Source organism: Muscardinus avellanarius, assembly GCF_963383645.1.
Source record: "Muscardinus avellanarius genome assembly, chromosome: 7".
NCBI classification, from domain to species: domain Eukaryota; kingdom Metazoa; phylum Chordata; class Mammalia; order Rodentia; family Gliridae; genus Muscardinus; species Muscardinus avellanarius.
Window position 1 is genome coordinate 85,223,977 of NC_137793.1, and position 27,304 is coordinate 85,251,280.

Here is a 27,304-nt window from a genome sequence, read left to right on the forward strand (position 1 = left end):
GCATCTGTTTTCTGCCAGGAGGAAACATTACCCATAGACCAGAGATGCCCTAAGATCGTTCAGAAAGGGAGTCTGAGCCTGTAACCTCCTGGAAGGGCATGGCTACTCCCTCCCACACAACCATTCTTGCCCCTCTGTTCTCCACTTTGGTCCAGAAGCAGGTCTGCTATGTCACTCTAATCCATCAGAGCAGAGGCCCCAGTACAGACAGATGCAATGGAAACTTGGGGTGATCCAAAAAGCCCATGACCAGAGGCTGTGCTGTCCACACTACTATCTAGCTCTGGGCCCAGACTCTCTTCTACAAGCCTCCTCCCTCCCTTATGCTCTATTCTTGGGTCAGACATAGACAAAACAGGGTGCAGATTGCCCTGAGTCAGAGGAGACTCCATTAATTCTGTTTTGCTCAGGAGCCTGCAGAGCTGATATGCTGGGCACAGAGAGGCCACACTCTGAGCATCCAGGCACATGCTTCCACATATACGCCTGGAGTCTTGATCCACCCAGAGCCAGCCTCCAAAGAAATTGTCTTTTTATGCTCAACTGGAAGGGCTGGGAGCAGCACTGGGAATACAGGCAGGTGTCTGGTCTGGAACATTCTGGTCTGGTGCTCTGTAGGTTTCTCTACCCCTCAAAGCTTCCCTCACCTATGGGAAGACAGTTTCCTTGGAAAGATTCACTATAGTTCTTTAAGATGGGCAGTACTGAAGTCTTTCCTGGTACCAGCATGAGTTGGCAGTACTTAGCCTAGCTGGGCATCTGGAGAACTAAGTTCGATTTTCAAGCCTGACATTTGCTTTCATTCACTGTGGGCAGGGGCTTCCCTCTTTACAACTAAATGTAAAATGTGGGTACTAAGCGGAGTGGTGATGCCTGGCAATCTCACTTAGTACTGGGTGATAACAGTCTCACTCCTGGTGTTTATACTGCTGTGTGCTCAGGGTTACTGTGGGGATTTTCTGTTTCCTGGCAACTGGCTGCCCTCCCATGACCCACCTCACAGTTCCTGGCCTGTGAGCATGGGCCTGGCTGAGGGTCCTGCTGGGGAGGGGTGTGGGGTGGGTACTCACAATCTTCTCCAGAGTACCCAATGACAGTGTCCGGCTCAGGGGCCTTTCCAAAGTCATTTTCAGCCTGGACTCGGATCTCATAGGGCACATACACCGGGGTCTGCCCCACCACGTAGCGGGAGCCCCACACCGTGACGTTGTTCCAGGTCTCTCGAGTCTCTCTCCGTCTCCACTTGACAATGTAGCGCAGGTTGGGGCCAAAGGCAGAGGTTGCATTCATGGGCTGTGCAGGGAGAGACAGACAGACAGGCAGGGTGGACAGGCTGCAGGCAAGGAACTGGGTCCACCCTTGGCTTGGCTGAGCACCCTCCTGGGCCTGGCTGAGGCTGGTTGGCCCTCTTGCCCAGTAGATGAGAGCAACCCCCCTCTGCTATGTCCCCCAAAGCTGGGAGTCCTGCGAACTCCGCCATATGTAGGTTTTCTATGACAAAATCCTTACCCACAACCCAGCCAGTCACTTTGACTCAGAGCCTCCACATTTGCAGATGCAAAGGGAGTGAAAGCTTGATTTTCAAAAGAACGTCTTCCTAGGACAAGTGCAGCAAGCAAAGTGGCACAGATATGATCTTCTCCAAAGTCAGAAAGAGAAGAGTTTAGATCTTGTCACAGCAGGCCTCTTGACGATGAGCTTGAAATTCCAGGACCGATTTTAGTTCTACCAAATCAAGCACGTCTGTCCTGTCCTTCTCAAGGAAGTTCTTTTCACTTTGTTTTTGTGGTGCTGGGGCCTGAACCCAGAACCTTGTGCATGCTGGGCTCTACCACTGAGCTGTAGCCCCAGTTTCCACATCAGAGTTCTTTAAAGGTGGGTGAAACCCTTTTCTTTAATTAATCAACTAATTACTTAATTACATACTTACTTTATTTCCGTGGTACTGGGGATTGGACCCATGAGCTACACCACTGTACCTCCACCACGTTGGATATTAGGTACCCCAAGCCTTTTTTAAAAATTTTAAAACAGGGTCTCACTGAGTTACTGAGGGCTTCACTAAGTTGCTGAGGTTGGCCTCAAACCTGTGAACTTCCTGTCTCAGGCTCCCAAGTACTGGGATTCCAGGCATGTGCCACCATGCTGGCTTTTTTTCTATATTCTCTGAGGACCTGGTCTAGGATTCAGGCCCCCCCAAAGCTTACTGTACAGAGTTGGAGCTCAGGTGTCCCGATGCTGGGCTCAAACCAGAGCTGTTGCTCTCTGTGGCCAAGGCTGCTGGAGACCAGGCCTTCAGAGAGACAGCATAATCATGACGCCGAGCACCTCCCTGTTTTCACTACTTGTGGCAAAAGCTCAGAAATGCTACTATTTCAGTGAGATGCAAGATTGTACTTGCATCTGTCAGACTTGGAAGTGGGTTAGAAAAGGCCACTTTGAGACCAGATATCCCAAGTCGTGTTTGGGAAATGTAGTCAGTGAGCCAAGGTCAAGTGGGGGCTGACAGTCCGGGCCTGCAGGAGCCCCTCAAGTCATCCAGACCTCTCTGTCGTTAGTAGGGGCCCGCCTGCACATGGAGCGAATGCTGCTCTCTCCCCCACTCCTGAACTGCTGCAAGGACCCAGGACGCACCAGCGCTCGATGCTGTGCGTATCCAGCTCTTTCGTAAAGTCTAACCTGAGTCCCTCCTCCTTCTTCGATGTCCATTTTATTTTTCTGGCATTCTCTGATTTTTCCTAGGCTGACAGTCTATGGCACTTGCTCCCAGATATTTGTGCTGTCCAGACAGGAGCTTGGTTTCTCAGTGAAAAGTGGCTGCCCAAACTGGATGGATGGATAGTCTGAACCTCACTCTGGCCTCTAAGAAAGAGAGCCGGGCATGGCGACGTATACTTGTAATCCCAGCAACTTGAGAAACTGAGGCAAGAGGGTCATGAGTTTGAGGCCAGCCTGGGCAATGTAAGTGAAACCCTGTCTCAAAATAAAGACTAAAAAGAGCTGAGGGTGTAGCCCAGTGATAGAGTGCCCTGGGTTCAATCCTCCTTCCTTAAAAAGGGAGGGGGCTCCGAGGTGCATACCGTCAGGTGAGCAGGCCCATCAAAGACAGGGCGGGAAGGGGATCTTACCGTCCATGTGATCTCCATGTTGTTTTTTCTGGTCCCTTCTCCCTTCACATCACCAGGATTGGACTCAGGGGCTGGAACCCGAACACAAAGTTGAAATTCAATTTGTGCCTCAGCAGGGCATGATAAGCAACACATCTCCCTCCCACATGGCCGGTCCCATTTCTGCACTGGCTTTTCTTAGCATCTATATACACTGAACTCACTGTCTCTTTCTCATGTGCAAGATATGCCTTCCTAGCTAAGATTTAAACTCCCAAAGCAGAGCTCATTTCTTTGATATTTTAATCCCTTACCAGACAGCATTTATCATAAGGCCTTCCACACTGTGGGTGGTCAATAAACCAACTCAATGCGGATTATCCCCTTCGTGGATTATCTACTAAATATGTTTCATACCAGACTGGATTATCCCTGGCATTTAATTTTTTTTTTGTGGGGGGAGCATTTTCACCCTCTATATGATTTCAGAAATATTAGCCAATGTGCTCAGAAAAGAAATCTGATATAACATCAAATTATATATTTCTGCCACACATCTTTGCCATGGCTCTCCCTTTTAAGCAGATAACCAAGGATCATTAATGATAATAAAATGACAACTAATATTTATTGTGTGCTCACTACTTGGCAGGCCTCATGATATGTACCTGTCATGCATTGCAAGTGGAGTCCTCACAGTAGCCCTGTGACGTAGGTGCTACTATGATTATTCTGTTTCACAGGTGAGGAAGTTGAGCCTTGGAGAACTTAACTTATCTGAGTTCACGTGGCTGGGGACCGGGAGGACTCAGGTCCGGGCTTGTTTAGGGAGTCCTCGAGTACTCACGTGCTCCACTGGTTCTGTAGCGCTCAGACGGGAGGCTGGGGTGGCTGCTTCCGACCTCATTGACAGCAATGACCCGGAACTGGTAGTTGACATAGGGAGACAGCTGGAGGATAGCTGAGTTGACACTGCCTGGGAACTTGGAATGGTCATGCCAGACCCCAGGTTGGAACTGGTCCTCTTCAAACTGGACAACGTAGTCTGAAAGGGGAAAGGGGCACAGAGTTGCTCTGGGAGCTGAGTTAGCCAACTTCCTCCTTAGCTCCTATTCATCTTTACAATCTCGCCTCAGTAGACAGTGGCACAGGAGAATTCTTCCCAAGATGTGGAAGGGAACCAAGGCCTCATGTACTCTGAGAATAGCCCAGGCACATGTCCAGTGGGGCAGAGGTAGGATTTGACACCAGGGAAGGTCCTTGGCTCAAGGATGTTACCTGCATCTTTTTTTTTTTTATTAATCTTGGGGATTGAACCCAGGGTCTCATGTGTGCTAGGCAAGAATTCTATCACTGAACTACATCCCCAGGGGTCAAACTACATCCCTGTGGGTCAATCCTGGGGCCTCATGTATGCCAGGAAAGTGCTCTACCACTGAGCTACAGCCTAAGTCCCTTTCTGTTTTATTTGCAACAGGATCTTCTAAGTTTTTCAGGCTGGCCCTGCCTCAGACTCCTGAGTGGCTGAGATTACAGGTGCGTTCCATGCATGGCTCTAGCCCTCTTCTCTGGCTTTGGAGAACCAGGGCTCTGAGCTAACCTGTGATAGGACTGTTGTTATCATCCCCTGGGATCCAGGTCAGCCTCACGCTCCTCTCAGCTAGGTCCGTAAGCTCCAGGTCCCGGGGTCGGTCTGGCCGTCCTGGTAGCAGAGGAAGAAGACGTCACACAGGACCCCTGAGTTAGGGCCGGCTTCTCTTTATGATGGCCCTGGCTCTGGATGGGTCCCTGGTGGGCTTAGGGCTTCATTACCTGCAGGATCCAATCCCAGCTCATTGTGTAGGGTCCTCACGGGGACCACCCCCTTCCTTCTGGGGCCCAAAGAAGAACAAAGAAGAGACCTCCAAATTCCACCTCCCCAAAGTACCAAAGGATGGGGAGCAGAGAAATGAAGAGGATCATGCAGGGCACAGAGAGAACTGGGACCAGCCCACCCTGTTGCTGCAGACATTTTTAGAGCACTGTATTTGGAAAAGGCTTTTCTTCAACTCCTGCTCACATTTAGAAAAGCTGGTGAGGAAGCGCGGGATCGCGTCTCATTTTCTCACAATATTTACCGTCTGCTCTGTGAGCCAGGGCTCTGAGGGGTCCAGAGCCCAGAAGGGGTTTGGAGTGCTGAGCAGGGCAGGCAGGGAAGGAAGATGGAGAGGACACAAGGAGAAAGGGCAGGCCAGGGAGGAGAGGGAGACAGCCTAGCAATTTAAGTGATACACATGGGGCAGAGGAGCCCAGCAGGCTTCTGAACTGGGTGAGGGCAACACTTTTGGGGGCCTCTAATCTCTCTGGGATTGCTGTAGTGGGTATATGCCCCATCTTGGCTGGGGGATGAAACCATCTGGCCACTGAATCGTGTGTGGTGGCAAGATTATTTTCCTGTCATGGCTTCTGGAATCAGTCCTTTCTATATTTTGGCTGGTAACGGGAAGAACCTGGAAGGTACATCATATGAGCCCACATTTAGTGTGCGTGTGTATGTGTGCATGTATGTGTGCACATGTGTGTGTACAGATTGTAAATGGATATAAAGTAGCAGGTTTGGAGAAGCTGCAAACCAAGGACCTACAGAAGGAAATAGGCTTTCTTGACTGGCCCTTGAACAGTCAAGCTAGGGGAGAACAGGCCACCCTGAGGGAGAGGTGAGTGTGGCTAGAGGTAAGGGAAGGGGGTGAAGTGGTGGCCAATGACTTCTGAGCTCTGCTTGTAGAAGGAGCTGGAAGCAGGGCTGGGGCTGCTTAGGAAGGTAGCAGATGTGAGCACCTGAAGGTCAAGTGTGGTGGGGAGAGCAGGGCGCCCATGAGCCCAGACAGCAATCTTTTCCTGAGGTGCCTTCCTCTGCCTAGACTCCACCCCCAGGGGCCTGGACAAGGCACCTGTGAGGGCCCCAATTAGTAATGAATTACCTTTGGGCAGGGCAGCCAAACGGTTAGTTGGAGTGGCCTGATCGGCTGCAAAGGTAAGACGGGTTATCCAGGTTAGCAGTTATCAGTTAAAGGTGTTCTGGAAGAATGGGATAGGCAGCCAAGGCTGTGACAACTGTTCTGACTGTACTCCAGGCATGACTCTCCCTCCCTTCCACGAGAGCCCCCACCTCGCAGAGACCATCTTATCTTCCCTCCACGGCTGGAATGGGACCTCTGTTTCCTTCCCATCCCCATATTACTACTGTGGCAGAACCCACCATCACAAGCAACCATGCCCCTCCACGGCGGAAGGGACAAGGGCGCACCAAGGCTCATGGCAATGCCCAGAAAGAGTGCAGAGGTACCGAGGGGAGAGCGGGGATCTGCTTCCACCTTCCCCTTGGGTTGAGATATCTCAGCGCTGACAGTCCAGCCTGAACACAGGGACAGGGAGAGAGGGCATCACGTGTATAGTGCACTAGATGCCACTGAGACTGGAACGGAGTGAGCCAGGAAGGCCATGAAGGTTGTTAGAAGCACAAACACAAAACAGCCTGGCCTTCCTGCCCCGTCATTTTAATCGACTTAGTAGTATGGTTAGTGCAAAAGGAGGATCACAAACGCCCCTCTCTGCTTTCTCTCTGTCGCCCTGCACCCTTCTGTAGGGTGTGGGGAGTTAAGGATCCCACCCAGGAGAGGGGAGCTGCACACTGTTCAGCACATCCTCAAGGTAGCAGCTCCCTAACGCAGAGATCGCCACACCCGATGGCTGCTGACTGCAGGCACTGCCCTTGAAACCCCAAGGACCCACTCTGGCTGCCAGGCAGCATCAGGAGGGGAAGTTGGTGCAGTTACCCAGCACGGTGAGGTAGGCCTTGGCCAGGTCTTGGTCTAGTTCAGTGCTGGCGACACACGTGTAACTGCCCTGGTCCCGCTCTGCCACGCCAAAGATGGTCAAGGAGTCATCTTCCTTCTTCATCCTGCAAAGGTGCCGTGCAGTGGTCAGGAGGAGGCAGGGGTGGGGGCCGAGCACCTTGCAAGAGGAAACTGGCAAGGCCAGGCTGGGAAGCCATGGTTCCTCCTGCGAACCATGGAGGGAAGCGAGACCTCCTGGGTGACTGGGAGCACTTGGCCACAACCCAGGGAGAGGAAGAGAAGGTGGTGGAGCTCCAGTGGCCTTGCGCTACATGTTCACTGCCCTCAGATTCCACGCCTGCCTGACTCTGGGCCGTCCCTGTGCAGCACATACCTCTCAAATTAGGGCACCGTCAGGCCCAGACCTCAGAGGCTGACTGATATTCCTCCTCTTTCCCAAGTTGTAGCTCTGTCGGTCCTCAGCCCAGATACATCTTCTCTGTACTCAGGATTGGAGAGGCCACCCTTTCCTCCATCCCTCTGGACTCCTCCCTTAGAGGGCGGAGGTGGCCCAGAGCAGGACAGGAGTGTAAACCCTTCAGTGCAACTGAACGCTGGAACACGGGTGCCTGGCAGCAGGGTGTACCCTGCAAAAGTCAGGTGTGGCTGGAACTGTGGTACCCATGCCCTGCCTAGGGCCTGGCACAGCCTGCACCCCAGACAGAGAGGGGCAGTAAAGAGAGCCTGGGGAGCAAGGTTGGGATCAGGGGACAAAAAGCCTGACTGCGCACCAGAACTCCCCAGTGGGACCATTAAACACATCACTGCTGGGTCCTACTCAATACCTGATTTCTGAGTGAAATCAGAGTCTGGAGCAAGGGGCAGGGCAGAATGGGAGCAGAGCAAACGCATCCAGGAGTTATAAGGGCTGAGAACCACCACTGGCTACAACAGGGAAGGTGACCACTTGGGCGGCCTGGTTCTAGACCAGCCTCAGTAATTAAGTGAGATCCTCAACGTATCAAGACTCTGTTTTAACAAAAAATAAGCTGGGTGTGGTGGTGCACACCTTTAATCCCAGCACTTGGGAGGCTGAGACAGGAGGATCGCATATTTGGGAACAGCCTCAGCAAGTAGTGACACTCTCATTAACCTCAGAGCTAGAATGCCCCTAAATTCAGTATCCAGTACCAAAAAAAAAAAAAAAAAAAAAAAAAAAGGCAATGTGGGCTGGGACCAACCCTGCCCTCTACAGGAGAACGGGAGTACTGCAAATAGGGCTGAGAGGATGGAGACTGGGATGCAGCCAAGGAGGAAGAAAAAGACCCGAAGGGGTAAAAGAAAAGGAGATGACAAAGAAGAAAGGGAGCAAGAAATGAAGAGAAAAAGAGATGGGAAAGTGGGAGAAAAAGAGGTGAAGGAGAGAGCAGCAGGGAGCTGAGGGGAGAGGGAGAAGGGGGGGGTGTGGTCTCCCTTGAGGAGGGGGCCACCAAGGCCATCACCCCCTCCCCAGTAGCTCCTTAGTGACATGCATGGCTCTACAAGCATGGGAAAACAAAGCGCCCCTCAAAGGAGCACCAGGAGAGAGGGCGGCACTGAAACCTGTTTCCAATGTAGAGGGGCTCCTCGTCCTTCAGCCAGGTGACCGTGAGCTTCAGGGAGGGGTCGTGCTTCACCCGGCACTCCAGCTGCACCGTGGTGCCCCTCTTGGCAATCTGGTCTTCGGGCATCCGGTAGATCCTGGTGGGGTCTGTGGAGATGGCCAGGGAGCTTGCCACTGACCGGCTCCCTGTTCCCTGCCCCCACCCCCATGTGGCCACGCATGCTTGACCTCGAAGCCCTGGACCAAGCTCAGAAGGTGGCAGGGAAAGTATGCACTTGTGATAATGGAGGGGAGTTCCAATGTAGGTAATCGAATGTAGTAACTAACCCCCTCCGAATCCTTTCCTTTTGGCTTGGGAATATAAAGTGTAATTCCCGGTGGTAGTGGGGAGCAGTGGCAGACAGCAGGCGTCCCTTACTTATTAACTCTGGACCAAGCTGATGATATAGCCTGTGACTCATTGTTCCCAGTACCTGGGTCAGATGGAAGCCCCGGGAGGCCAAGCAGATGCACACTGAGGAACCTTAAGTAGGGTGCGTTTTCAAAGGGAGTATCATGGTGGGCAACTGTGAGCATAGCTTTCTTGCCCTACCCCCAGCTTCTCCTGGCTAAGCCTCTCTTTTACCTTTGACCTCCAGGCGGACTTGGTTTTCAGCTTTGCCCAAGATGTTGGTGGCGACACAGGTGTAGATGCCTTGATCCTCTTTGCGGATCATCTTAATTTCCAGACTGCCATTCTCATAGACATGGTAGTTGCCACCGTCCAGGTTGCTTCCTTGCCCATTCTTAAACCTCACAACAGAGCAGAGACCACAGCATACTGAGAAGGGACTGGCCCAGGGCAGCACCCCAGCAACTGAGAGAGATGTGGGGGTGGCAGAAGGAGCCCCAAACTGAAGTGGGCAGCACTAAGACTCTAGGGTCTGCCTCTACCACTAAGTAGCTCCAGAAAAGTCCCCGCCTCTCTCTGGGCCTTGGTTTCTTGCCCTGTAAAATAAGTTGAGTTGAGCCAGATGATCTGCCATGTTCCTCTCAGCTCTGACCCCTTAAGATTCCCAGGTTTTGCTGAATACCTATTATGGACCAGAGAGGACCCAGAATGGTGAGCCAGACGACCCCCACTGGGAGACCTGGTCTCCTGGGACTTACCATCGGAGTGTGGGTATGGGAGACCCAAAAAATGAGCAGTCTAGCCGTGTCCGGTTGTACAGGATCACCCTGATGAGCTGGTTCCGGGGGGTTAGCATCCGAGGCGGGACATCTGAAATTCCCAGAAAACCAATCTTGGGTACCAAGTCTGACTCTCCTGCCTCTCCCACCTTGCTCTTACCTCTAGGTGCCTTCTCCTTACAGCAGTGTTTCAGGTACCCAGGCACCTTCTCCTATCAACCTTCCCTCCTTCCAGAGGCTCCTAGAAGCCTCCAAGGATTAGATGAGGAGGGAGTAAGTTCATCTATCTACCTACCCTTTATCTACCCTACATGCAATACAGCTTTTACAAAGTCTTTCTCCTAATTATCCAGCAGGCTTTAGAGCTACCACTCCACAGCCCTAAGGCACCTCATAGCTACCTGTGCCCAGGGTACACTCACGGGGAACAGCATACCCACAGAAAGCCAAGATGGGCACACCACGGAGATGAGACAGATCACCCTCCCTCATATGAGGAGTGAGGGGACCAAGACCAACTCCTCTAATGGAATTACCTCTGCACTCATCCAGCCCAGTGGAGTCTAAGTCTTCCATCCCTAATTACTCCCACCCTGCTCAGCCTGGCTCATCTCCAGAGAATAAAGTATAAGACATGAATGAGCCTCAGGGGGACTCCCTCGCAAGGGAATGGAGAGGAAACCCCGGCGAGGGTGTGCTCACCTAGCACGCTCACGAAGGCATTGGCCAGCAGGTAGCCATGCTCGTTGGAGGTGTTGCACTGATACACGGCCCTGCTGCTGATCTGGGTGTCCCGAAAGATGATGGTATCACCGGCCACCTCGCGGTTTGGGTTGGGTGGTGCCGCTACGGGTAAGAAAGAGATGCTATTTGTGAGAAATGGAGCCAGGCAGAGAGAGGGGCCTCTGTGGCTCTGTCCAGGGATCCTGGAGGTGCTCTGGAAGTCAGCCCCGGCGGGTCTTAGAAGATGCGGCTCCTGGCCTCACCAGTGCTGAGCCAGGAGTGCTTGGCCTTTGTGGGTATATGAATCTCTGCTTTGCACAAATAACATCTGGGCAGGCATAGTTAAGAATATAAGCTTTAGAAATAGACATTTAGCCACAGAACCTATCAGCATTAATAATCAAACTCTCCATGGCTGTTTCCCAGTCTGAAGAATGGGAGTAACCTCATGGGGTCTTGTGAAGATAGCCTGAGACTTTATACCCGCACAAAGAGAGCAGCAGAGGTCTTGCAATACTGATTACTATTGTTCTTCTTATTATTTTAGTTCGATGTAAGTTAAGTTCATCCTGAACTAGGTTTTGAAAAGGATAAAGTAAGCTGGGTATGGCGACACACGCCTGCGATCGCAATAGTTGGGAGGTCTGAGACAGGAGGATCATAGATTGAGGCCAGCCTCAGCAAGTTAGTGAGGACCTCAGCAACTTAGTGAAACCATGTTTCAAAATAAAAAATAAAGAAAGTTGGGGGTGTAGGTCAAAGGTAGAATGCCCCTGGGCTCAGTCCTCAGGACCAGAAAAAAAGAAAGGAAGAAAGAAAGAAAAAGGAAGGAAGGAAGGAAAGAAAAAGGCTTATTCCTGCTGCAAACCAAAAGGCCTATTTTTGCCAAAGCTCCCAGAAAACATGTCCTACCCAGAGAGAGAGAGAGAGAGAGAGAGAGAGAGAGAGAGAGAGAGAGAGAGAGAGAGCATGGTCCCACCCATAGTGCTCACGCACTGCTGGCTTGGAGTACAGGGAGCAGAGGCTGGGGGGTAGCCGTGGGACCTGGGATCTGGGCAAATCAATATATTTTTGTCTTATTTTCACCTACCAAATGAGTAAACTTTACTTCCATCTTTCCTCTACTCCAAAGAAGAACAAAATAAGAGAATAACGATGAGCTGTAAAATGAGGCACTTTCTAGAAATGTAAAGAAGGGACACTTTTCTCGTCTTAATTTTCTTCTTTCTTTTCAGTACTGGGGATTGAGCTCCACACATGCTAGGCAAGTGGTCCACCACTGCGCTACATCCCAGTCCCTTTAAAGTTTATCTTGGGACAGAGTCTCACTAAGCTGCCCAGGTTGGCCCTGAACTTGCAATCCTCCCATCTCAGCCTCCTGATCTGTGGGACCACACATGTGCCACTATACCCAGCCTCTTTTCTTATCTACAGCCATTAGAGATTTCTGGGCTTGGGAGCAGATGCTTGGGCTCGTGGAGTTCATGAGCTCATCCAGGGCCATGGAGACCAACAGGGGAAGCAGGCAGAGGGGGCTGAAGGAGTCTGGCCCCATTGGCGCCGCTCCATAGATAGGGAGTCTGGGCCTGGAACTGGGGAATCAGCAGAAGGTAAATACAGTCAACAGCATCCTTATCACCCGGCCCTGTCCCCACTCAGCAAAAAGGCTCCAAGGAGGGTAATGCCAGCAGTTAAATATCTCCCTACCAGGCAATTTTCATGAAACCAACCTTCCTGCCAGGCGCGCCCCTAAGGCACTCCCTGGAGGGAGTGACATGTGACCTTTCCAGGGCCGGGGCTCAGCTGCCAGTCCAGGACTGCATTAATTTAACAGCACCGTGAAGTTTAGCGTTGCTGCCTGCCTCACCCGCAACGTAGTATGAGGGCAGAGGGAACTGCAAAGGGCAGGCAGGCCGCATACACATCTCCTCCGTGGCCTGGGCAGTGAGACTTCCTCACCATGACAACAGGCTCCGTGCTGGCCGGCGCAGGCGCAGCGCAGTTTCCTGGTGATGCACAACTTCCCCACATTACTAACTAGCCATATGATCTTGGGCCGGTCAATGCGCCCATCAGAGCCTCATCTCTTCATCATCAGTGTTTGAGATTAAAAAATTAAGAGCAGGATAGCACCTAGCACAGTGTCTGGCACACAATAAAGGTCTATAAAGGTGCATAAGGCCTTGCCCTCTACCCGTCTCCTCCACCTGCTTCTACCAGCTGCTGTCCTCAAGTTGGATTCTGAGTTATCTCCATCTATTTTTCTTTTTTGCCCCATTTGGTTGCTCTTAATGCTTACATTTCCTCTGACCCATATAAAAAAAGTAAAGGCTGAACTTACATTGCAAAGGTTCCCCATTCACCATCCACTGGACAGTGGGCTTGGGGTTCCCGTTGGCTCGACACACCAGCCTCCCGTCCTCACCAGGAGCCAGAATCAGGTTCTTGGGTTCGTCCAGCCAGTAGGGAGCAGCTGGAAGACAAGGCAGGCACGGGCAAGCAAGTTGGACGGCATGGGGGCAGGCAGGAGGAACCAGGCAGGCTCTCTGCTGGAAGGCAGGAGCCCGAGGCCCAGCACCAGGCCCTCACCGCCTGTCCCAGGGCTCACTTTCAAGGCCATGGCTCCATCCAGCCTGCTCATGGCTCGCCTGGATGCATCAATGACAAATTTATCCATTCAAGTTCACAGAACAGGAGTTCTAAACTGGGGCTGCTCATTAGAATCCCCTGAAGGGCCTTTTAAAAACCATGACTGCTGGGGCTCATCTGAGGCTACTAAATCAGATTCCTTAGGGGAGGCCTTGAGTGGCCGATGCTTTTAGAGGTTATCAGTGTTTATGATGTGCACCCAAGGATTCAACTCACTGCCCTGGGCTGGTCCCTCTGGATTTCTATTGTAGCAAGATCAGACCATTTAGGGAAAGCCTTCTCTCCACTCTGTGAGGCACTGAGTTCTAGTTGGAGCAGTTTTTAGTTAGTGAACACTTTCAATTGTTAGCATAAATTTGCGAATAGGTGCTTATATGAATTTTTCTGAAACAAAGGATCTTTGGATTCGGTTCTCGATGATCTTTTTCCCCACCTCCCACCACCACCAAAGGATAAAAACCTCCTAGTTCACGGCTGAGATGTTCTACGTTGTGGGCTAAGGAGTTCTTGTCCTCTGGCCCCTCATGTAATCATGCCAATCATCCAGGCTGAGAAGTGACTCCCTCAGCCTGAGACCTATGAAGACAAGTGTTCTACTGCTTAGGATCGCTCAGGTGGGCCATCTCTGCTTTAGGGAGAGGGAAGTGATTTTAAAAAAGAATCTTGGCCATGATGATCCCCCACTCTTAAAAAGAAGCACAGCACCATGCACAGATACACAGACAGCACAGAGCTAAGACGCCACGCCATGCATGGGAATGCAAAATGAAAGAAAGAACAGGCTCTGGGAATGATCCACATGGGCCATGGGAGGAAATTCACCTGCTGAGGTGGCCTGGCACCAAGGAGAGTTGAGTGATGGTCAAGGTGAGTCTCTTTCCTTCACCCTCTACCCCCATACATACATACACAGTCTCACATCCAGAGGTGACACCACTGTAGCAGGTCACCATGGCCACCCACTCTGCTGCCCCCAACCACTGTCAGAGGGAAGGGAAGTCATGGTGTTTAGGGTTGGCAAAATAATCATAATGATAAATACACACAACGTACCCTTTACTCTCACCGAGATCGTGTGCCGGATGCTGCCCATCTTATTGGAGGCCAGGCAGAAATACTCCCCAGAGTCTTCCTCAGACACATTAGTGATGCGCAGAGCCTTGTTGAAGTTCTCAAACTTGGCCTTGTCAGATGGGAGGTCCCCACCTTTCTTGTACCAGGCGATGTCTGGTGTTGGGCTAGTAGAGGGACCAAGCAGAAAACAAAGGATTTTTCTTGAAATGTGTCTGGCGCTTGCCTTTGAAAGAGCCTGGTATACCAGGTGTCCTAAAAGTGTGCTTGGCCCAGGAGGGTGGCTTCTCTATTCAGAGGAGGATGCTCAGTCACAGACAGCCTGGGTGACTTAGCTGGGATCCTAATGCACATGTAAGATTTTTAGCCATCTCCCTGTCTTGTTTTTCAAAACAGAGATGGCCAGAATGGGGTGGAGATGACTATATTTTGCAAAGTCCCACTAACTAGAGGCTACTGCTTCCTTTTTTGCAGTACTACTGGTATGTCCCCCAGTGCTACAAGAACAGAGCATGGGCAAACTCTCATCTAGTCCTCCTGGAGGGTGGCTAAAAGGCAGGTGCAAACTGTACGTACACCCCGGAAGCGATGCACTCTAGCAGGAGGTCCATGCCACGAAGCACCATCTGACTGCTCGAGGTACCCTGGGGATACATGAAGCTGGGTGTTCTTTCTGCAACTCCTCGGGCTGAAACAGGACAAAATAAGCTCCCATGAGCCTTCTGCTCAGAGGGCTGACCCGGATGGGCTGAAGCTGTTGGGCTAGAGAAAAATGCCATCATGCCCCACCATGGACCCTCCCAGCCCAAACTACCCCAAGGATTGGGGCATCATTAAGAGGTGTGTTAGGAGCTTTGGCTCCTTGGCCCCACTAGCACATGTGTGTGACCAGCTCTGAGCTCTGAAAGGGTTTTCCAAGAGGAGCCTGGCTTCCCTGAGTCCTGGAAACCTCCCTTCCCTGGAATGGAAGGGGGCTGTCTGAGCAGCAAGAGGTCCATTCTCTGAGCATCTTGTGTTGGAATCCCAGAGGCCACTCTGATGGCCCCCAGGGCAGGCCATCTCAGTAGCAGTCCTTCTTCCCTGGACAGGCATATGCGAGAAGGTGAAAGCGTGTATTGTGGACACAGGACAGACAACCTGCTCTTTGGGTCCCTGAAGACAAGGAGCTAGGATGAAGCCATAAAGCCCCAAATAAACAGTTGGACTTGCAGGGAGAAATATTAATGGCTTAGCAAAGACATGAAGAGAATTAATGAGCAGAGATGACAGGAAATCACTTTGGGGCCAGACCATTCTGCCTCTTCATTAATGACTTTGGGTGGGGGCTGGAGAGGAGGGTGTTAATTGCATATGAGAGATACTGTGGTGGGGGAGGGAAAGTGGCAGCCAAGATGGACAAGGTGATCTACAATTCAACTAGGCAGAGCAGCCTCAGGTCTGAGATCAATGAAATTCACGCAGGTCTTAAAGGCCAGGCAGCTCAGAAATGTGACACTGTTAGGATGGCAAGGTCTTCCTGTAGAAGGGGTCAGGCCAGTCTGGGTGCACCAGCGCAGAGTGGACCCAACCCAACCCAAGCTTCGCCTCTCCCCCCAGGGCTCTCGGTGCAGCTCTGTGGAAGTGGATAAAAAGGACAAAGAAAAGCAAGGATGTCTTAACCAGCAACCCCAAGGCAAACTAGAGGCGGCATTCCCTGCTCAAAGATGTATGATCACAGAGAAGAGTTAAAAATAAAACTATAAGCTGAGCCTGCCTGGGGGTTTAATGGGTCTTGGATTCAGCTAGACCAGTGGGAGGTGGAGGGAAGGCAGAGCTTCCAGGACCTGGGAGCCCTCTGAGATGCCTGGAGTGGGAACAGAGGCATTTATCCTGGGGTTTAATTGGTGCTGGCAGAGAGAGAATAGAATGGTGGGGGCTCTATCTCTGTGTAATTGGTACTTCCTAATGGAGCTTTCTGGACTGGCTTGTCTTGGCTGGACCAGGGGGCTTCTGTCCTAGGGATGCTCAGCCTGTCTCTGTTAGCCATTGGGAGGTACATCTCATAGAGTTTGCTTCTACTTTGCTTTTTTTGGTTAAGGGAAGAAAGAATGAAGCATACATACACCGTGGCACATAGCGGATATGCAATAAGTGTGTTGGGATGAATGAATTAAAGGGGAGAAGAAAACAAAAAAGGCAACAGTTTACCCTGTATGTTATCTCTTTCTGTAGATGTCCTCCTCTGTCCCACCAGCACACACATATACAACAGTGGCTACAGAAGGGTTAATCCATTATGTGGTTAATTGGTTACCATCTATATCAGCTCTGGTGGCATCCAGGTCTCCAAGGAAGCCTCCTCCCAACCTTTAGCACAGAGTCACCAAAACAGCTCTGAGAGGAGGCTCTTGTCACGCTGGGCTAGTGAGTCTGTCAAGCAATGGCACCCTGTGGTGATGTGGAAGAGGTCATACGCATTTCCTGCAGGGACAGAGTCTGCAGAACCAACCTGTGACGCTGTGGACACTTGATTCACACCAGAGCACACAGTTCCACAAGCACACATGCCCAGCAAGAAGTGAGAACAGGGAGACGTCAGCACAGTTACCCTTTGGGTGCTGTGATTATTAAAAAGCTCTAAAGAGCTGGGTGAGGTGGCACATTCCTGTAACTCTAGTACTTGGGAGGCTGAGACAGCAGGATCGCATGTTCAAGGCCAGCTTCAATACCTTAGCAAGGCCCTCAGCAACCTAGAGACACCCTGTTGCAAAACAAAAGATAAAAAGGCCTGGGGTATAGTTCAGAGGCATCATGCCCTGAGTTCAATCCCTGGTATCACGGGGTGGGGGAAGGCTATAACAACACCACCACAGAACACCCTCAAAGTCACAGATAGTACTCGGGGCCACCATTTGTTGAGCATTTTATCCATGTTTAAACTGCACAATAAACTTGGGGGGGTGTTTTCCCACTTTTTTTAGCAGAGGAAATGGAGGTTCTGTGAAGCCAATAGAGTTGCCCAAGGTCACAGGCTCAGTATGCTTTGGATTCTAAACTATTTAGCACCAAAACTTGTGCCCTGCACCTACTCTAAATTGCCTGTCTCCAGATGGAGAACCTGTCTGTCCCTACTTCTCACAGGTAATTTTGGGAATTTTTTTTTTTTTTTTTTTTTGGTGGTACTGGGGTTCCTGGAAGCCCTTCTACCTTCGGGCTACACTCCCAGACCTATTTTTACATTTTTATTTTGGAAACAGGGTCTCCTAAGCCAGGACACGCAGCTGGCTTCGAACCTGTGCGATCCTCCTGTCTCTGCCTCCTAAGCGCGGAGATTACAAGCATGCGCCACCATGCCCGGCCCTAATTTGGGGAATTTTAAAAATTTAAATCAAATAAAAGAAAAAGTTGAGGGCAAGCAAGGTGAAAGAGAGGGATATTTCTGTTTCAGTGAGCCGTTCTGGCGAAGCTCTTCCACTATGTTTTACTCTTCTCAGGGTCTCAGCTAAGTTTTCATCTCTCTTTGGTGGCTATTAGACACACTTAGACCCAAGCTTGAGAAAAAGAAGCTAGGCAGGGAATTAAGAGGCCCCCAAAGCATCTTACCTGAATTTCTTAAGGGCATGAAAAGCTTGTAGAGGAGTTGGTGTGACATATGACATCATTAAGGGACAAGGAGGCTGTCACTAAAGGGGAGGTTATGAAGATGTGGTCAGTTGCAGCAGGAAGAATTTACTTGAAGATTTAGGAAGGATGCTCCAGCCGGTGGCTTGGAGAGCCACTGTTCCTAAGGAAGGGTGCCTAATTTCCTTCCCTGGTTAGACACAGGAATCAGTAATTACTAAGACAAAGTAGATTACTTTACGAAACTCTACATGGTAGAGGATGAGTGTCTCTCCTTGAATGTTATTGGACATCCTCTTTCACCCTGGGGGCAGGGATCCCTGAAGAGCCTGTCCACCTGATGATGTTTCTGCTAATCCTCCTGACCTTCAGAGTGGGGTCTGATCTAATACCTGGCCAACTTCAGAATCCAGATGCTAAGGTGGATTCAGGAAGCACTTCCTCCATGGGCCTGTCTGCTCTCTACCCAAAGGTCAGCGGTCCTCTCCTGCTCTCTTCCAACATGTGGTTCAGAGTGGGATCATGGGTCCCTTGGGTACATGGTCAGCCAGGGAACACCAGGAGATGCTGCTGCCTCAACCACAGTGGTGTCTAAGGTCCAGTGGAAAACGGCTCCTGATTAGTCTCCCGGGGAAGGAAAGGTCAAGGATGCTGACGGTATTGGTTGCTCCTTCTGCCAGTGCTGTGGTTGGCAGGACAAGCAAGCCCAATGAATCAGAGGTATCTGAGAATCTTTGCCAAAACCAGCTTTTAGGAGCCCTTGGATCTCACATCTAGACTGCTTTGTTGCCTTCAGTTCTCAGAATTGAGAACCAGAGACTCAGGGGGCTGGATTCCTGGCATACTGTCCACCTCTCTGCCTTTAGGAATGGCTGACCAAACAACTCCAGAAGATGAGAGAAACTCTGTGTCTAGTGAGTGACATTTGATGCCTCTTACTGCCAGGAAATTTCTTCTATACATCTAACTTAAATCCTCAGTAGAGCAGTTAGGTGTTTTTTTTCTTTCCCAGTTCTTAGCACAGTTGAGGATCTGGACAGCTTTTGCTTCTCTAGTCTGCTCTAAAATTTCCCCTTCCATATAGTACTTTCTTCTCTTGGCTTCTCTTCATGTTCTCTTTGTCCCTCTTAATTTCAGAAACAGATGAACTATATGCAATACAGTTAACATGAATCTCTTCCCTTTAAAGCCAATAACACATTGCCTTTAGGAAGCACTGATAATGTGGACAATATCTTACCAGGAATCATATGCACTTTATCTGTTTAACCTTCACAACCATCCTTATGAGGCTGATAATATATCTCTTCGGTTCATGAGGAAATTAAAGTTCATTAAATGACTTGCCCAGTGTCCCTCAAGGGTATGTCCTGGAGCTTGGATTCAGTTTGGAGGAGTCTACCTCTGAGCACACATTTTAAACTGCTCCTGCCTGGGTGAATCCCAAGTGGCTTCCCCTCCACTCAGCAGGGCAGGAGGCATCTGCCCATGTTCAGAGGTTACCAACCCACTGCAGAAATCATTAGAACAAAAGAGAAGTGTGGCGTGGCCCTACTGCTACAAAAGCAACATGCCACATTGCAAAGGCAAACAAAGAGATGCTGGGCATTTGTTGTCCCTCTGTCCATCTCTCTGCACTCAGGAAGAAACTTTCCCTTCTTCCTTTTTTACGTCCTACTTTTTTTTTTTTTTTGGTGGTACTGGGGTTCCTGGAAGCCCTTCTACCTCTGGGCTACACTCCCAGACCTATTTTTACATTTTAATTTGGAAACAGGGTCTCCTAAGCCAGCGCGCGCAGCTGGCTTCGAACCTGCGCGATCCTCCTGTCTCTGCCTCCCAAGCGCGGGGATTACAAGCGTGCGCCACCACGCCCGGCATTACGTCCTACTTTTTAAAAGAATCATCAGCCTAGCTGTTCTTTGTCCAACATGCTTCACGTTGACCTTATATTCTTTCCACCAGCTTCTTACTTGGGTCAGCTCCATCTTACCTTGGATTGAGGACAAGGGGTCAAGTCTGCATCTGAGCTCTTGTGAGGTTTGTTGCTGTCACAGTTCTGGGTGTTTCTCATATTTTGTCATTCATTTTCTTGTAATAATATTGACCACTGGTTCAAGTGGCTGAAATCACCTGGTCTCATTCCATTGATAAAATGCCTCTATGTACACATTTCTCCGCATAGTCTGTCTTATATAAAGTAAGGCACTTGGACCAGATGGTCTCTAAGTGACCCTTCTGGCTGATACACTTTGGCTTTCAGAATACTTCCTATAATAGATTACTTGAAATCCAATTTAGAAAAAGGCACATTCCATATCAGTACTCTGGGGCTTTTGACACAATAGTGGTTGGCCCCATTATTTTGAAAACAAACAATGCCCAGAATCCAACGAAGGTCCCCTGCTTCCTCAGGCAGCAAATTTCCTCAGCAGAATCTTGTTGTGGTCCTAACCACTTGGTGCCAAGCCTGTCTCTCTTCTTCCCTCATCCCATCCCCCACTCCGGACATAGATCATTGCTTTTATTAGCTCACACAGTACTCTATGTATCTGAGCCCCAATGACCCCCTTAGGGACCTGCAGTCTCGGCTTCTGAGGCATAACTGATGAGGGTGGCCAGCTGCTTCGCCAGATCCAGCAAATGATAATTTCTCTGATTGCTCAAGGAAAACAAGACATTCTTGAGCCATGATAAGGGGGAACTCAGGTGTGAAAATAGCTAATTCTCCAATTAATCAGACTGAGTAACCCATTGTGAACAAACACGTCTCACTGTATTTGTTCTTCGACTTGCAAGTGTAGGCTGGTGGACATTGCATTTGCATGCACTACCAGCGTAGGGAAGGCACACGGTAAACGGGTATAATGCGTGGTTCAGCTTCATTTGCACTCACCGGGAAAGGAACTTCAAGCTAGGCGCTTACTCCATTTCCCAGGTGGATGTAAAAGAGACTTGGGATCTACCTATAATGTGTTGCTCCCAGGAACTAAGACCAGGCTGCAAAGCAGGCAATTCATATCCAGATACTGAAGAGCTAAAAGCCAGCTGTGGTTGCTCCACTACCACACCTCCCATTTCTTCCTCACTGTGGGCACGCACCTGTCCTCAGGTACTCTCAGTCCATCCACCCCTGATGTCTCTCTGTTTTTGCTGAGCCCCCCAAGGAGCTCTTTTGCAGCTCTACCCTGGTGTGAGCCACCTGCTGAGAATTCAGCAAACCGAGGCCTGCCACCACATGAGCCCCCTCCAACTCCCACACTGTGACCTTCCTCCTGGCAGACAATGTCCTGTGGTGTCCCCTTGGCACCCTGGCCTGGCCAGCTGTCAGACCTGCCACCCAACAGGAGTTAGTGACACGGTATCAGTCAAGTTAGGCAAATGGGTTAAGACAGGCAAGGTTACTCCCAAGGTCACCGCCACGACTCACCACTGTACATGTCAGGGTGGTTTCTTAAGGACGAGTCATTATGGGGGTAGTCTGCAATAAACAAAAGAGGGTGAGCGAACAGGAGGCCGGGGGAAGTCATAGAGGCAAACATCGGGAGAGAAAACAGAAACGCAAAGCCACAAAACAATAGGGAGAACACCAGCAGTGTTTTGCAAAGGAAAACCATGGCACGCTTGGAACAGAAATGTGCTCGGTGAGGAACAAGCAGCAAAACAGCCCAAGAAGGGACCAAAAGGTTAAATCCTGCAAAGGAAGGTGAGAATAAAATAAGTTTCTTTTGAAATTAAAGAAATGAGCCTTGAACTGGACTTGGTCCTACTATATTTGGAACAAATGAGGTCAGGATTAGGGGTGTCCTGCAGCAGCCGTCTCAGGCCCAGCTTCTCGTCAGAGTCCTCAATCCCCAGGACTGCAGGAAGGCCAGCTCATGGGGCAGCTGAAGAAAAAGGAGTGTTAGTGAGCTCTGGGGAGAAGAGCGAAGTCCTGCTCAGAGCCAGGGGTGGGCGGGAGGCGATGGGAGAGGAGGAAAGCCATCAATAGAAATGGGGGCAGAGGGACCCTTGGCAGAGCCTAGCACAAGCGCCTCCCCAGTGTGACCAGGTGGACACTCTGTGGTCTCTGTGAATCATCCGCTGGGAGCTCCACTGAGCAGGTCCTGGCTGAGGACCTGGCTCTAGGATTCGAAGGGGGCCTGGGACAGAAGGGCGAGACTGTGAGCTATGACTTCCACACCTTGGTTGGGAATGGCCTGCTAACCTGGAGATTAGGGCTCTAATCTCCTAACCTGGGGAGCCCTAATCTCCTAACCTGGAGATTAGGGCTCTGTAAACTGTGTTAAGGTAAAGATATTTTTTAAGGAGCACACACAGCAGAGGTAGTTAAAACCATGTGGTCTATACACATGGTAGACTTGTCCTCAGCCATAAAGAAGAACAAAATTAGGTCATTTGTGGGAAAATGGATGGAACTGGAGAAGAATATTACCCTAAGTGAGATCGGTCAGTCTTAGCAAGCCAAGGATTGTATGGTTTCTGTTTTCTCTCATACGTGGAAGCTAGAGAGAAAATAGGAAACATAGGGGACTTTAATGCAGAGAGAGAGAGAGAGGGAGAGAGAGAGAGAGAGAGAGAGAGAGAGAGAGAGAGAGAGAGAGAGAGAGAGAGAGAGGGCGCTCTGTACAGTTGAAGGGTGATGGGGAAAGAGCTAGGGAGGGGGGGAAGAGGGACTGAAGAAAGATATGCTTCAAATAATACTATAGCAGTATGTGAATTTATTACTACCAATCTCACTAACTCCTGTGGGGAGGGAGAGGGGGGAGCTGGGTAGGATGCATAAAAATACACAAAGAGCTGTGCGCATGTGCTTTTTACCACATTGAACCTCATTATGATGTATAATTACAATGTGCTAATAAAAAATATTTTTAAAAAACCCTTGGGCCTTTAAACCTTAGTGGAAAGACATTTGGGGATAGGACACACAAACACACCAATGTCCTTAAATAGCTTTTTACTTGACACCTCCATCCCCTTCCAGGGTTCAAGTTTTGACAAAACCGACAGGGGGTGGGGGGGATGCGGCTGACTGGAAGCCAAGCAGACAGCCCTGAGTAGCCCAGGACACAGTCCAACTGCCTGGGGGAGGACAGGTGCTGTGCCAAAACATTTGCATATTTGAAGACAGATCAAATCCCGTAACAACTAATTATGAGAGGGTATGCGGGTTCTTTTCTGGGACTGGCATTGCGTTGCATTGCCAATCTGCTTAACACCCGGTGGGAAGATGGCCAATATTCAGAACTAGCTCTTGAGATGCGGTTTGTGGTAAGAGACCTTAACCTGTCTGGGAAGTTGGCTTGGGGATATCTGGTGCTAAAGGTGGGAACTTAGCAGTGGAATGAAGGGACAGGTGGCTCGGGGTAGGTGGGAGCCATGGCTGGTCTTGAGAGGGGCTGTTCCCTCCCTCTGATGGGGAGGACAGTGACACACACAGATGGAAGCACCCTCTTCTCATGCTCCCACGAGTGACCTTGATCACAAGTCACCTCAACGTTGGTGGCTTCTGGAACACAGATGAGGGATTCAGGGAGACTTTCTAGCTCCTCTAAGAATATCACTTAGACATTGGAAGGGAGCACGGAACTTGCTCCACTGTTGGCCTCAGGGGGAGCCCTCCTCCCTCACCAGAGTTTTCTCTTACTCTTAGCAGGAGGCCCCATGCTATCCTTCCTGCTATAGTAAGAGGGCACGGAAGGACATGTGCATCCTTGATAGCCCGGCTCCACTGGGTATCTTTTCATCTTAAAACAAATTAAAAATGGTTCTATTCTATTCTACTCTACTTGTGGTCCCAGGAACGGAACCCAGGGCCTCAGGCATGCCAGGCAAGCACTGGACCATGGAGTTATACCCCTAGACCTAAAAAAATAATGTTAGACTGCCCAGTATTTTGTATTATACATCTTTTTTCCCTTCATTTAGTGTAATGAATAAAATCCTGAGTGTGGTGAAATTTATTTCTTCCCAAATGAGTGAACTGTGGGCAGACTCTTTTGTTTCCCACCCCCAGACCTGGTTCTGAAGGTACAAGAAAAAGCCTGTGTCCTTCCCAGACAGGAAAGTCAAGAGCGCCCAACTGTGCTATTTAAAGCAACTGTGCCCAATTCTGGGCTGGCTCAGATGCCCAGAACTTGCTTCTAGCCAGAGCTGCGCTGGGAGAGCTCCAGGAAGTGGCAGCGCTCCATCCCGGTCACCTAGAGGGGTTCCCGTCATCTGGAGGAAAGAGTTTTTAGGGGAATAGGGGACCCATAAATGAAGTGGAAACAGCCATCCCTTATGTCCTCTAGCAGAGAAAAGGATGTTTCTGGAAAGTTCACTGTCTACATGTAGCTTGAAGCTCTAAGTGCTTAGCATCACAGAGGAGGGCTCCTCACCACCTCCATCTCCCAGCCTCTGCCCGGGATGGCAGAAAGCGCCTGAGTCTGGTCCAGGAGAAACAGGCTGACTTCCTGCCTTGCCCTATGCAGGGAGAAAGGGGTCCAGATGCCAATGCCAAGGCTGTGTGGGTTCAGCTCAGGAGCACGGTGCCCTTGAGGGCCCGGCTCCTCCCCCTGCCAGTCCTGTCCTGACGACTGAGGCCACTCGAGTCCTGGACAGACTGCTCTGTCCTTCCCAGCTCAGCCAGCTGGCAGGCAGTCACCAAGGTACATTGGGAAGATGCTGCAGACCAAGCGACTTTCTTCTCCAGGGTCCCCTGGGCCTGCGTCGAGTAAGAATGCCAGGGTGGGGGGCAAGCAGAGTGAGCGGGGTCTCCCTGCCAGGAACAAGCGGGGCTCCTGCCGGGTTTCAGGCAGTCCTGTGGGCTGTCATGTGATGGTCAGTTAGCATCCACTTGGAAGGGAGGGAGGGAGGAAAGGAAAGAGAAAAAGGAAGAGAGGAAGTTAAAAATAAGAACAAAGAAAATGAAGAAGGAAAAGGCACTTACGAGAAACAGAACAAAAAGGAAGGTCTTCCTACGGACCCCTCTGTCACGACAGAGACAGCGGTGGCCATGGAGTCCCCAATGCGCCTGTCCTGTCATCCCAGGGATTGATGAGGAAGGGGTGGAAGCCCCACTTGTACTGAATGAGGAATGGGCTCCTGCACACCTCTCACACCAGGTGGGCTGCTGGAAGCCAGGGTGCAGCCTCTTTCCTCGGCCTTGTGCACACTGCCAGCCCGCACGTGGCGCTCGTGGCCTGGGCTCCCCACGCTCCTCACTGCGCTCAGCATGAGCAGCCACTTACAGCGTGAATCAGACAAAAAAGAGGGCTGTCTGGGGCTCCACTCTGGAAAGCATGTTACACTTCCACGGTGTAACCAACAAAGACACCTTTCAAGGTCCTGAGCAAGCTGAGGACTATGGCAAAAGCTCCAGGCTGACTGTCCTTGCCTTTTTTTTAACTAAGTTCCTCGCACGCCTGCAGAGGGCCACCAACACCATAATGGGTCAGGAAATGCAGACTTGCTTTTGTATCAGCCAAACAGAATCAGGGAATTAAACAACAAAGAATAAAGCTAAACCATAAACCCGCAACTCACAAACATAGTGATTCCATGTGGTTCAGTAAACATGTAATAAAGAATCAAATAAAATTTATTTTGGTATGTCCACTAATCTTAATATTTTGTGCTCTGGCTTTCTTCTAGAAATAAAGATAACCAAGTAATAAATAGAAAGAAATAAGTTGAGTGCATAATAGAAATGCCTGATGATCACTTGAAGCCATGGATCTCAAATGAGTGGGCCTCTACTTGACCTGGACAACTAAAAACTCAAAGAGGTCCACTGCTGTGGAGGGAAGACCAAGCTGGGCCTTGGTGTGTGAGTCAGATTCCCAGCAAAATGTGAGATGCTCAGACTTAGAGGAAGACTGGGCTTGACTCAAGCTTCAGAATCTAGAGACACTGTTTGAAGGCAGCTCCGGTGATTCAGACACAATGAGCAAGAAGGACTTCTAGGTCAGCCTCAGAAAACAGGCCTTCCACAGACTCAGGTACCCAGGGCTGTGGGGCTGCAGGGCTCCCTCGTCTGGCCCCAGCCCCGGGCAGGGGCCTGTACTTACTGGTGAGGACCTTGAGGGTGAAGGGATTCTTCTGCTGGATGGTGTGGGTGAAGTGGAAGCGGGCATTGCAGCTGTAGTCTGTCTGCATGTCCTGCAGCATCACGTTGGAGAAATACAGGTCTCCATTATGGCCCTGGGAGACACGTTTGTCCTGGGCGATGGGCTCCATGGCTATAAGGAAGCAGAGGTGCAGTGAGAGGTTAGTAGTGATGGTAACAGTGAAGATCGCCATCATAGTTCTGATGAATGAGCCTCACAGAAGGTCAGGTGGAGCTGCGAGCTTGATGTTACTTGGTCTAGTTCTCTCAACCTTGGTGAAGAGCATTTTCCCATTTTACAGATAAGAAAGCAGAGGATCGGGTACGTCCTGGGTTGCAAAGCAGTGACGGAGAAGCAGGATTTTAGACTCAGACCTCCCTGGCCCAAGACTCAGACCTCCCTGTCCATTATGCCCAAGCTCTGTGACTACACTTTTCAAGCTTCTGTTCTGCAATAAAAGATCCGACTGACCCTAAGGCCAGGGAAGGAGCATACACCTTTGGATACTCCTCAAATCAAGATTCAAACTCTCATGCTAGCAGAGGGAGCACCCTCTGTGGAGCTATGTTCTCATCATGTGCTCGCTGCATCTGTCTCTCCCAAGTCATGGTTTTCCAACTTTGGACAAACCCTCCATTTAACACACCCATCCTGTTTCCCAAAACTAGTCTCTGGATAAAACACCAGGTTCCCAAGACTTACAGCTGCTCATCCAGAAGATGACCGGAGATGGGAGGCCGGGCGGCGGGTTGCACTGCAGTGTCAAGGGGGCACCTTCTTGAACCACGACAGGGTCCAGGTTTTCCTTGGGCCACAGGGGAGACTCTGGAGAGAGAGAGAGAGAAAAAAAAAGAGAGAGATGGAGGTTGAGGCCTGGGGCAGGGGAAACTAGAGCATGAAAGGTCAGAGAGAGGACAAGGCCCTGGGGCCAAGCAAGGGACAGCCCCTGAGAGGAGGGGAGAGAGGAGCCTTTGGTCAGGGTGGGCACCCATCAGCAAGTGTCCTCTTCCTTTCTCCTCCTCCTAAGCTCAGAGTGGCCAGCAAGTGTGGCAAACTCTGGCCTGGAAGTCCAGGGGGTCTTTCTGAGCTGGGAGAGACCCAGGGAGGGCACCTACAGGCCAAGTATGGCCTCCCGGGAGTGACTTTCTCTGCACCTCCCCATCTGTCCAAGAGCAAGCCCGTTGATACTCACTGGACACCTGCAGGCGGATCCTGTTGGACAGAGCCGTGCCGAATTTGTTGCGGGCGAAGCACTGGTATTCCCCCTCATACTCCTCGGGCCGCCCGCCGCTGCGGAAGTCAATCACCAGCGTCCCAGACCGCCTCCTCATGGACACCCGGGGGTCCTTGGCGATATTGAAGAATCTGCTGTTTCGAGTCCAGTGGAAGCTGTGGGCAGCGGGAGCATGGCGGGTGGGGGTGGACGTCAGATCCCAGGTCCCGGATCAATGCCAAACCTCCATTCCCAGCCCCACG

General features: G+C 50.6%; 1 protein-coding gene across 7 annotated transcripts in view; it reads right to left on the reverse strand.

The window, feature by feature from the left end:
• The window catches only part of NFASC (neurofascin), a gene marked incomplete at both ends in the record, with an annotated part of 67,716 nt that overhangs the window by 31,378 nt on the left and 9,034 nt on the right, over positions 1-27,304 (reverse strand). For 3 of the 7 annotated variants that reach the window (XM_080698236.1, XM_080698234.1, XM_080698233.1), the window contains 16 exons: positions 1,071-1,293; positions 3,129-3,199; positions 3,955-4,152; positions 4,708-4,809; positions 6,923-7,047; positions 8,525-8,672; positions 9,151-9,317; positions 9,675-9,786; positions 10,398-10,541; positions 12,760-12,891; positions 14,121-14,305; positions 14,715-14,826; positions 21,166-21,216; positions 25,790-25,960; positions 26,531-26,653; positions 27,021-27,217. In XM_080698236.1, the coding sequence (XP_080554362.1) occupies positions 1,071-1,293; positions 3,129-3,199; positions 3,955-4,152; positions 4,708-4,809; positions 6,923-7,047; positions 8,525-8,672; positions 9,151-9,317; positions 9,675-9,786; positions 10,398-10,541; positions 12,760-12,891; positions 14,121-14,305; positions 14,715-14,826; positions 21,166-21,216; positions 25,790-25,960; positions 26,531-26,653; positions 27,021-27,217 (2,261 nt within the window). Of the gene's footprint in view, positions 1-1,070; positions 1,294-3,128; positions 3,200-3,954; positions 4,153-4,707; positions 4,810-6,067; positions 6,113-6,922; positions 7,048-8,524; positions 8,673-9,150; positions 9,318-9,674; positions 9,787-10,397; positions 10,542-12,759; positions 12,892-14,120; positions 14,306-14,714; positions 14,827-21,165; positions 21,217-25,789; positions 25,961-26,530; positions 26,654-27,020; positions 27,218-27,304 lie in introns of all 7 variants that reach the window. The other 4 variants (XM_080698231.1, XM_080698230.1, XM_080698232.1 and 1 more) reach the window with 3 other exon arrangements.